Raw genomic sequence first — 12264 nt, 5'->3', positions numbered from 1 at the left:
TCGTGCAGTTATCTTCCAAGTGTCCATGATCTTGCAACAGCACTCGCAGACCATCTTTACTCGTTACCTTTGATAACGCAACATACAATTGACCATGGGTGAAAACTGGCCTTGGAAGGTAAATTATAACTTTCGATAGAGTTTGTCCCTGGGAATTATTTATTCTCATTGCAAATGACATGATAATTGGGAATTGTCTTCTTTGAAACCTGACCGGCAATGTTTCATTATTTGGAATTAGATTCAGTCTTGGAATAAGAACAATACTTCCAGTTTTGTTACCAGTTAAAGTCTTACATTCTATCACATGATTTTCCATTCTTCTAACTTGCATCCTCGTTCTATTGCACAAACCATTAGTTTGGTCTATATTCCGCAGCAACATAACAGGAGCGCCAACCTTCATAACCAACTTGTGTGGTGGTAGACCTGAACAATTTATTCCATTTAGAATCTCCGGCGAGAAAGCATCTAACTCAAATTCCATATTTTCCTCTTCAGCACACACAGAGTCTGAACTTAAGTAGACTCTTTCTTGTCCAGGTAACCCTGCAGTCATCTTGTTGTTGACACCAGCGACACAATCCAAAGTTGGTGCAAGAATTGCTCTATCCTTGAAATAATTTTCAACGGATGAATTGGATAACATTTCTGGATACACGAAATCACTGAGGTCATCCAAAACTGTCTCAGAGTTCTTAATCAAAATGTCAGATGGTATATGAACGATCGATTCACCATCTGTTGTATCACTAGCCAAACCATCACCAAATTTGTGTAGCCATTCTGCAAAATTTATGAGTTCTTGTATGTTGTTGTTTTCACCTAGTGACAATCTCATGTTTTTTGTAAGCTTCAAAACCTTACAGTTATGTCACAAATATGAAGAATTAATAGAAGACTGAATTATTTCTTGCCTTGAGTCTCTGAGAATCACAGGTAAAATTTGTCTAAAATCTCCTCCGAGAACAACTTTACCTCCAAATGGCAAATGAGCATTATACGAATATAAGTACCTTAAGATGTCTCTGAGGCATTTGTCTAAAGCTTCGTAACAATACTTACTTATCATTGGAGCTTCATCCCATGTGATTAATTTGGCATTGGATATTAACCTTGTAAGAGGACCTCCCTACACAAAGAATCCTCATTTATGACCAAAGGAATTTTAAACCTTGAATGTGCAGTTCTTCCATTAGGCAACAAAAGTGTAGCAATCCCACTCGAAACAACATTTAAAATTATACCTCCTTTAAACCTAATTGAGCATGATATAGTTGACCATAAGAATGTTTTTCCACAACCACCTTCGTATAAGAAGAAAAGTCCACCCATATTACCGCTAACAGCACCAATTATTTGATCGTATGCAAATTTTTGCTCATTAGTTAGCCTTTCTAAATACCCACTTAGTTCATTCGCAAGAGCATTAACGTCAAAATAATTGAAACAATTGACTATTACGACTTATATATATACACACACTAATTACAAACGATATAAATTTTAATGAAAATACTTGATACTAATAGAAAAAAATTATATAAATAGAAATTATTTAATTTCAATTTCAATTTCATATAACAAAACAATGATTTTCAAAAATTATGGAATCTTTTTGTGACATATGTATTATGCCATACGTATAAATTATACGGGTTATTATACAAATTCATATATATGCATAACAAAACAGTTTAATATTATATATTTTCTACATTAATTATATGTCAATATTTTAAAAAAAAAGATAAAAGAAGAGATATATAAATATGTATAATATTATGGCTATATATGAAGCAGTTTTATATTGCTTTGATTATAGAGACTTACTATAATTATATAAAATTTAATTTGAAGAAATAATTTTCCTTGCCATAAATAATATACTAAAACTGTTAGTATATTATCTTTTTTATGGTTAATTGAATTTATCAATGATTTTTCCGTATAAATCGTTATTATCCAGTTTTTAATAATTACTTAATATACAAAATTTGAAATTGAAAATTGTGGTTAATTGAGTAATAATTGTCAAATTATTAAGGTGCAAAATCATTGATTTATTCAATTGATTTTCATATATTATTTATATTTCAAATAATAATTTGAAATTATATTATTTATCCAGTTAATAATACTATTATTAAAAATTATTTTTTGCATTGATTTTTAAATCAATTATTAAATAATTATTTTTGTTAAAATACTTGTTTATAAATTATTTCAAATTATATTTTGTTAAGATATAATTATTTAGATTATTACTCATGACACGGGTATAATTTCATTTTATACCAATTAATCAATTATAATTATATGACACGGGTGTAATTTCAATTTTATCTACGGATTATTTTCCGTAATAATATAAAACATATTATTTATCGCGATAATTTGATTTGATTGATTTCTAATTATTTACGTACATAAATGATTAAAATATATAACATAAATATCGTAATTATTATAATTCTATGATATAATTATAATTGACATATTTTATCATAATTAAATATTGATTTGATATAATTATAATGAAAATACTTTTCCAAAATAATATAATCTACTATTATTCATCCACTAATTATTTGGCAATAAACCTTAATATGATTTTTTACATCTCCACTATGAGAAATAACTACTTAGATATACCAAATAATATGTAATATATTACTACTTGTATAAGTTAAGGCACAAAGACAGGATTTAATTAAGGTGATTAAAACTTTCACCAAACAGAATATGACCTCAATTGAATAAAAATGGGTACTCAATTTTGTATTAATTAGCTAGTCGAAGAAATAACATACTCATTCATTATTCATGTTTCATTATATTTTTTAAATAATATATAGAAAACATATATCTTGTATATAAAATGTGACTATTAGTAATTTTATTAATAAACCTTTTTTAAAACTATTACTAATTTCAATTTTAATAAAAAATCTAAGAAAATAATTTCGCTTGCCATAAATAATATACTAAAACTGTTAGTATATTATCTTCTGTATGGTTAATTGAATTTATCAATGATTTTCCCGTGTAAATCGTTATTACCCAATTTTTAATAATGACTTAATATACAAAATTTGAAATTAGAAATTGTTATTACTAATTCAATTAACTGGTTAATTGAGTAATAATTGTCAAATTATTAAGGTGCAAAATCATTGATTTACTCAATAGATTTCCATATATTTTTTATATTTCAAGTAATAATTTGAAATTATATTATTTATCCAGTTAATAATACTATTATTAATAATTATTTTTGTTAAGATAATTGTTTATAAATTATTTCAAATTATATTTTGTTAAAATATAATTATTTAGATTATTACTTATGGCACGGGTATAATTTCATTTTATACCAATTAATCAATTATAATTATATGACACGGGTGTAATTTCAATTTTATCCACCGATTGTTGGCAAATAAATTTTATTCCAATTATAAATAAAATCTGTTTTTATTGGCAAATAAATTGTCTTTAGGTCAACGATTTAATATATGTAGGTTCATTTTTTGTCAAATATAATGAAAATACAAATAAAGAAATAAAGGATAAAAATAAACTTAATAATATCTGACACTACTTCATTTATTAAATTATTTAAAAATAGCACATCCACAAAAAATAATCGTAATATATAAATTGAGGCAATAATTTAAAATTCTATAATTATAATTTAATCAAATACTAATAGTAAAACCAAATTACCTAAACAATATTGAACCTATTCTAGTCCTTAGTCACGTATAGTATAGAATCATTCTTGTAACGACAACCAACTGAAATAACATCGTTTTAATATTTAGAATTCGTGCAAAATCAGACCATCCTCTTGTTAGATAAGCTTCATCATCCGCTATCCATGCAATGCGGCAAGGTATAGAATTGTCACACCGAGAAACCAAACTAACTCTTATTCCCCTCAATGGCATTGCATACATGCAAAAGAAAACTGGTAATTTCTAAAAAAAATCAAAATATGTTAAAATATTCTAATAATGAACAGTTTAAACTAAAAAAAATTTAAATATATTACCAATCGTTGAAATTGCATATCTGAATTTGTCATGAATTTAGCAAAACTGAACGCTTACATTTTTCGATAAAGTAGAGACAATTGCCTCTTATTTGAACGCTTACATCCATGTAGTTGGAACCCGAATCAGTGAAGACAACTCAATGATGTATTTCATGGATGTGATGCATTGTAAATGATTGTGACAAAAGACAATCGAATTGGAACATTAGACGATAAAAATAACTTAGAGTAACAACAAATAAAAAATTATCAAAAGAATAATATAATAGATTGAGTATATAAAAAAATATTATAAAAAATTATAAATTGTACCTTAAAAAGATCAACTTCAATAAAAAAACGAAGAATACATTCTTATTCTATGAAGTAGTACTTCAATAAAAAACGAAGAATACATTCTTATTCTACGAAGTAGTAAAAAAAACACTAAATATAAAATTATGAATTGACTCTCAAATTTAGATTCATGTACCACACGAAAACACTATATATAAACTTTAGTAAAACAAAAATAAATATGTAAATTATCTATTATTAAGGTAATTTTTTAATAATGCATTAAATTTTGATTTGATACAATTATAATAAAAATATATTTCTAAATTAGTATAATTATATATTATTCATTAAATATTAATTACAATATAATTATATTAAAGATATTTTTTATAAAAAATAATTTAATTCGTTTTGGAAGGAAAATGGAGGCACGAGAGATCGACACATCACCTTTAGTAGTTGGGGGAAAACTCAGTTTTAGTATATTAAGTAGATAGTAGAAAAAGGTTTGCTATAAATTTGTCGACTAACAATTCATTATTCCTAGTAAACATATATATTTAGTAATTAGTGAATAAATGGAAATTATCCGATTTGTATATTTATTACGAAACACCAAATAATACGGATCATTTAATGTGTTGTATATGTATAGTATAGGATAGTCGGTGTCCTTATAGTATAGATTCATGTATCATCTATGCATGATAATAATGGTCCACTTTCGAAAATTTTCGTCAGATTTTGGCCTCAACTTTTTTGTTTTACCACATGTATTTCGTTGTGTTGTTCTTAGAAGGACAAGCACATCAAACTACTCCTACAACGACAACTCATGTAACTTTCAACTACTCCCTCACTCCCTTCTAACTCTATATACTAGATATTAAATGTTCACAAAACAGTAACACTGTTTATTATATACTGATATTCGTATAGAAATAAAATTGTTATTTAATTAATTATACATTTTAATTTCTTTTAATTAATAAATAAAAGAACACATATTAATTATTAAAGCTATTAATATCAAAATAGTGTCTAACTAGATGTAAGAGAATGTATATGAAATGATAGTTAATATATCTCTTGTTGAATGGTGTACAAATTTGTTAATGTAGAAACGAGTCATGGAGTGGAAGTATTAATAATATGCTCAAAATTTTTAAATAAACGATTAGGTAAACCACCAAAAATATATTTGAATTTGTTTATCGATCGAATATTTTTAAAATGTGATAAAAATACTCAACATTAAATAATGTTCTCAAAAAATATTTTAAAAATTGATTTTGATGTATTTTTGTAAATATGATTTAAAAAATGAAATATTTTATCTTTAAAATTTGGTAATTTTTTGCTAAGTATATATTTTTTTATGATTTTTCTGTCAACAACTAATAATACTTTTAAATAATAAAAAAAATATAGAAATCAAATTTTTATCCAATTTTTGTATATGTATTTTTTAAATAATTATCTAAATATTTCTATAAAATTTTAGATCAAATACATAAAAAATTTGCTAAATACAAAGTTGTTTGCTATTTTCAAAAAAAAATATTCTTTTAGGTATTTTTATTGTATTTTTTTATTATTTGAGGATATGTTTGTCAATAACAAAATTTAAGTATATTTTTTTCTATGACAAATTTTTTTAAACACTATGATTCAAGGGTATATCAGTAACATCAATTGTTTTAGGGTCATTATATATATATGAATTAACAAAGTTATGCTACATACCCTCTTGATGTAGGGCCTCTAAAATCTGCAAAGAAAACATTATTAATTATGGAATGTGGTACCATACATAACAATTATGTAACCTTTTCTATTAAAGGCGTGCCCATTATATATTTTGCCTTTGCAGGTTTTTACTTTTTTACTTTTACTTTTAACTGGACACAAGAAACATTTAATTAGTTGTCCAACAATTGTCTTTACCTTGATTTCCTCTTTGTTTGCTTCATTTTGTTTATGCTTTTTATTTTTTTAAAAATTGCATGTGCAAAGAGCAATCATGTGTTTTATAATGAAATCCCCACACTTTACCAAAAGAACAAAAGAGAAAGTGTAATCATTTGTGTCTATTGAGACCACTGACCAGATATCATAGACTACTAACATTTTACTTTGAAGTTTGAGAAAGGGAAATTAAAGGAAAACTAAAACTAATCATATAGTTCAACATTTTTACAATAAATTATAAATAGTGCCACAAATCATTGACTTAGGTCAATATATAGTAGTGATTGGGACAGGCTCTGCAAAGATAATACATAAACCTAAAGAGAGAATCAAACTCTGTTTATTTATTTGTGGATTTAATTAATATATATCTTAAGGACACATGATAAGTTTATTATTAACAAAAAATTTTAAATTTTTTATTTAATAGATACAAAATAAATATAATAAAAATTTAAACTTTTTTATATTTTTAATTTTTTTTAATTTATAATTTTAACCTATATTTTTAAAGTTCATGATTGATAAACCCTTTATTTATTTCAGAAAATTTTCTTAGACACTGGTGGCCCCATCTTCACAATAATTTTCGTGGGGGGATACACTGCTAATGTCATGGTACTATGCAATTTATGATGCACACATTTATGTGTAGATTTTCATAAGATCATTTCTCATTTATCAAAGTCCCCACATATTCAGTTTACCCTAAATATGACATGTATGATGTATGTATAACATCATCATACACAAGCACTGAATTATTTAAAACTTTCATTTCATTTTTTTCCCCAACAACATTGCTTTATAATGCAATTTTTTCATTGAGCAGCATGTGAATGAAGTTATATATAGTGCAGTTTGACAAAGAACAATTGCCTTTGTCTAATTTATTGGCTTTGGCATGAAGCTTGAAATGGGTGACATCATGTTAATTTAATTGCAAATGCAATTAGTGGTTTACTTCAAGATAATTTAGGTTGAAAACTTTGTGTAATTAATTACTATTTATATACTCATTATGATTGTTTGGAATAACCCTTTGTTCAGAAAAGGATATGCAATTAATTATTATAAAAACACACGTACAACATCTTTTTTGTATGAACTAATCTTCACATCATTTTCTCTCAAGTTTCAACGCAAATTCTCAAATTTGTTGCCACCGAATCAGGAAATTCACTATAGTGCCAACCACTAATTGACGCCTGCTTTTCCAGAATTTATATACATTATATGTTTATGAAATTACTATGGCACCCTGTAAAATTATAAAGGATCAATATTACTTTTAAGATGTGTGTGGTTAAGAAACTGCTAAAATTAATTTATCAATTTAAAAAAACTTAAAAGCCATTCTTAAACAATTGATTAGATTAAAAATACCTATATATTTTCATATAAAAATTAAAAAATATCTCGCATAAATGCTATTGGACAGAGATGGTATTTTTTAAAAAGAAATATAAAAATATTTTTCTCAAATATTATAATAAATATCAATCTTGTTAATATTTTTTAATTTTATTTGTATTTCAAACGTTTTTAAAAAGTCTAAATATTATTCTCACTTTTAATTCTATCAAGGTACTAATGAATATGTATGTAAATTTTTTTAAACTAATTATTTTCTTCAATTTAGTAGGGAAAAAAAAGGATCTTATAGAAAGATATAAGAATTTGAAATAATGACGTGGAATGGAAAACATGATCATAATATGCTAAATCTGTCATGAATTAATTTTTTTATTTTTCTATTTTAAGTTTATTATTTTTAACTATTCTTTATATTTATTCATGGTAAAAAGTAAAAAATATTACAAGAATTTGTCACATACAATATTTATGGCAATATCTTTATTAATAATTTTCAATTGAGTTAAAGTGGAATAACATTAAATCACTTTTGAACTGTCTGAGACAAATATGTGGATAAAAAAGTGTTATACTGTGCATGCTAAAAAAAATGTTTTAAATATACTTTAAAAACATGCAAATATTGCTAATATAGAAGACAACCCTTTGAAACTGCAATACCGGAAAAATTAAAGAAAATCAACCCTCAAGAGGCAGTGTAGTGTAGCACATGATGGGAAGAGTGGCCTAATTAATTAATTTTATGAAACCAATAACTACATTAACATAAGAATATTTACACCAAAAAGTCAACAAAATTAAAAGCAAATATGAGAAGATAGCATTACAAAATGAGAACCCCACAAGGACCATCACCTAACATTTACATAGTGGGGACAAAATGCCATACATACTTATTTGCAACAACAGCTCAGCCATGCACTCAAACCAGATCTAAGTTGTAACCCTTTCTTCCATCACATATGGATCTGCGAATAGTTGAAAAAGAAATATATATTATATACTACACTTCAGTAAACTTATTCATATGGCATTAAACTATTTGAATAATTACTAGATGGCTATATCATTACTCTTTTTTCCAAGATTTCAACACATTTATATATTTAATATTGAATTTTGCTATCTTATGTCCTAAGACTATATGTTAAAATTACATTTATTGAAAGAAAAAAATTAAAATCTTTTATTATGTGTCTTAAGAATACATATTAGTTAAACCTTTTTAATATTTAAGAATATATATATCATTACTCATAAATATCAAGGGTTTTAACTTAATGGCTTATTAATCTGATTGAAAATGCATAAGCAATTAAGCATAATAAACTACAATCAACTCATTATCCAAGATTCCCGAAGCACAAAACCACGAGGAATTGACAAACCAACAGGGGGAAAGATTCTCAAATAGAGAAACTGCATTGAACAGTCTCTGTTTATATAGAGTGATGATAATGACCTACAACCTTTTCCTAATTGGCTCCAATTAGATTAAATATAATAAAACACATAGTAGGGCCATTAAGGAGACAAGACTGTACTATGGTTTGAAAGTCACTCCTGGAATGTAGGGACACTAACATCAATTGTTTGACTGAAAAAGCCCTAAGATTTGTTCAATTTTTCATGCATACCCCTTATTGGCAGGAACCCCACTATCATTGCAGTGTGTTTACAAATGACAAAGGGAAAAAAAACTCATACAGGTTATTGTCCATTTCTATAGCTTAAAGGGTCTCAATTTTAAACAGTGAGTTTTTTGTGTTGGATGGTTCGTATTCATGCTCATGTCATAGAAACAGGATCTGCCTTTAAAACACACCCAACAGACAACAGCAACCCAGAAAGAATGGATGCTACCAGAGAAAAAAACTAAAACTAAAAATAATTTAACAACTATCTAATATGATTTTGACAAAGGCTTATAACGAGCTATAGACATAAAATGAAAGATCAAAACAATTATGAATTGAAGACTAACTCTTCAAAATGGCAGGCTCTTCGAAGTTGAACTTGCAGTGAGTGATTTAAAATGATCTGAAGGAACAGTATCTTGAGGCAAATTGGCCCTTTTAGCAATCTTCCTCATATTGTTTTGCAGACTCTGCTGGACTAACTGCTTCACTGCTTTCTTCTCCTCACTCATCATCTCCTCCTCCTCGTCCGAACCATCCTTTCCCCCTCCATCCATCTTTGCACAAGACGATGACGATCCGCAGATTGGGGCGGATACCGTTGCGCCTAAATTCCCTCCAAAGCTCCCTGAAACCTGCTTCCCTTTGTCTACCCTCAAACATTCCAATATCCTTGAGGCCCTTTTCTGTGCCAATGTGGTGCCAAGAAGGGACAACTCAAGGAGTGACGACGCAATCCCAGCCTCAATCATGGCCTGCCTATCGCCATAAGATTTGTGTGCCATTATCATCAAAACATAAGATGCCTTTTCTTGGCATTCCGGTGAGTCAGTCCAATTCAACACATCCACAAGGATAGGGAAAGCATCCGGGACGGCACTAGTGGCCTTCCTACCCTCTCTTGTTGACACCAAGTTGCTTAGGATTGCGAGGGCTCGGTTGGTTACTTCCATATCTCCTACGGAGTTTATCAGAAATGGGACCAAGTTGGTTTCCAAAATGAATGAAACATTGCCTGGGAAGATTGAAAGATTGTACATTGCTCTGAGAGCATCTTGTTTGGCTTGGGAGCTTGTTTTATTATCTAAATTCTGGAGGGTTCTAACTAGGAATGGTACTGCTGCAGAGGATCCAATTATTGGTTTGTTCGAATCCAAAGCACTCAATCCGAGAAAGTTTGCAACTATTGCTTCTGAAACTGATGTTTCCACAGAATCTGGAGATTCAATTAGCTTCAACATCTTGTGTACAGACCCAACTTTCACAATAGCAGCTTTATTTCTGCAAAGAAAAATAAAATAAATTTTTTATTAAATAAATCACAGAATTTGGAAATTAACCACGAAAATTTTCATGAAAATTAGTATATGCAAAAGTGGAATGTGAAAACAGAGCAGCAGAGAATCACGAAAAATGTATAAAAAATATTAAAAATCACAGGCTCGTCAGTCCAACTAGCTAATCACCACAAATTAAATGAATGAATGCGCAAAAAAGACAGAGAAAAATGGCCAAATAATAAGAAAAGGGGGAAATGATCAAATTTTATGATTAAGCATGCTAACATGAAGGGAGAAAAAGGTGCTCTTGCAAAGTATAATTGGAAAATAAAACAACAGAAAAGAACACAAAGCTACGATTTTTCTCTTCCCTTCTCAGTTTGAATGCATTAATAGAACCACACACAACAAACAAAAAAAGCATAGGATTCTCATTTCAAGAACAATTAACTGGCCAAAGAAGAAGAATCAATCAATGCGCGCAAATGACCGCAGAATGAAAACTGAATAATGAAAGAAAGATGAGAATAACGAAATTAAAATAGGTTAATCGCGTTGAACAACACAACATGTCTGATCAAGAAAAAAGAAAAGAGAGAGAGAGAGAACGTTGACATTGAAAATGACACATAACAACTCAATCAATACAGTGATACACAGAAAAAGAAAAATAAATTCAAACAATTAAAAGAAGAAGAAGAAGCAGCAGCTCACGCATCGTTTCCGATTCCAAGGTTAAGCAACGCGTAGAGCGAAGCTACCTGAGAATCGAGGTCTTCTAAATCGAGCATGGCTGCAAGCGGCGGAATCGCTCCGAGCATTGCGAACGTCACTCTAACCTCAGCGTCCTCCCTCGCCAGCCTCCTCACGGCGGAAGCTGCGGCTACTCGCTTTACCGGAGGCGAATCCTCCGCCTGAAGCTCCGACACGAGGCGCTTCAGGTCGTCAAGAGCCTCCTCCTTCTTCTTCGTCTCGGTTTCCGCGTCCACCTCCGAATCCGCCATGCTCAGGAGATCCGAGAGCTTCTCGGACCTCACATTGCGCTTCGGGTTAGGGTTAGGTTTCGGGCATTCGGAGTCGGAATCGGATCCGTCGGTGGAGGAGGCTGAGTCGGTGTGATTATTCCGGCGGTAAGCGGCGCCACCGCAGCTGAGGGCGTCGAAGATAATGCGGCGGAAGGAGGCGGCGGAGAGGGAGTTCCACAGGCGGACGTTGCCGCTAACGGTAGCGGCGGAGGACTTTGTAGGGTGGTGGCCGAGAACGAGGGATCCGACGTTGTTCCGGTGACAGTTTGCCATTGTTCGGCGACCTACATTGCAGAGAGAGAAAACGGTTTCGGTTTTTTAAGGAGTAAGAGACCGTTGAGTCCACGCATTGGTTTTGTTCTTTGGCATACTAATTTATACTCTGCTCAACCAACATTTTTTTTCCCCGGAGACACTGTAGTTAATATGCGTGCTCACAAAGCTTCACTGAATATTTTTTTATTTCTATATATTTATTTATTTATTTTCCGTTTTCTGTTGGGGAAAATTGGAAGGATTGGTTGCTATCAAGTACGGAGACTTTGCGGCTAAAAATTTGGTGCATGAGTCTCTATATTCTGTACAGTTGTACCAGCAAATATACTGGATTGTTCAAGTAATATATCAGGGAGTTA

The 12264-nt window shown here is 29.6% G+C and overlaps 2 protein-coding genes across 2 annotated transcripts in view; both read right to left on the bottom strand.

Moving 5' to 3' along the window:
- LOC110273069 (ATP-dependent DNA helicase PIF1-like) overlaps nucleotides 1–841 on the bottom strand; it is a 984-nt gene extending 143 nt beyond the window's left edge. The window contains exon 1 of the mRNA XM_021125933.1: nucleotides 52–841. Coding sequence (XP_020981592.1) covers nucleotides 52–841 — 790 coding nt within the window. The remainder of the gene's footprint in view (nucleotides 1–51) is intronic.
- Nucleotides 842–8425: 7584 nt separating this feature from the next.
- LOC107495432 (U-box domain-containing protein 7) lies at nucleotides 8426–12042 on the bottom strand. Its single transcript, XM_016116581.3, has 3 exons — nucleotides 11319–12042; nucleotides 9672–10605; nucleotides 8426–8655 (listed from the first exon to the last, which is right to left on the bottom strand). Exons 1-2 carry the CDS (start codon nucleotides 11900–11902, stop codon nucleotides 9675–9677), a joined length of 1515 nt encoding a protein of 504 aa, XP_015972067.1. The 5' UTR covers nucleotides 11903–12042; the 3' UTR covers nucleotides 8426–8655; nucleotides 9672–9674.
- Nucleotides 12043–12264: the final 222 nt, after the last annotated feature.

The sequence above is a fragment of the Arachis duranensis genome, chromosome 6, assembly GCF_000817695.3.
Source record: "Arachis duranensis cultivar V14167 chromosome 6, aradu.V14167.gnm2.J7QH, whole genome shotgun sequence".
In the NCBI taxonomy this organism is placed as follows: domain Eukaryota; kingdom Viridiplantae; phylum Streptophyta; class Magnoliopsida; order Fabales; family Fabaceae; genus Arachis; species Arachis duranensis.
This window is presented reverse-complemented; position numbering and strand designations above follow the sequence as displayed.

Excerpts from the sequence above, each read along its gene's own strand:
- LOC107495432 (XM_016116581.3), bottom strand. The coding sequence starts at position 11,902 with ATGGCAAACTGTCACCGGAACAACGTCGGATCCCTCGTTCTCGGCCAC. Across the intron at positions 10,606-11,318 it reads CTTGGAATCGGAAACGATGC|AAATAAAGCTGCTATTGTGA; the intron begins GTGAGCTGCTGC and ends TTTTCTTTGCAG.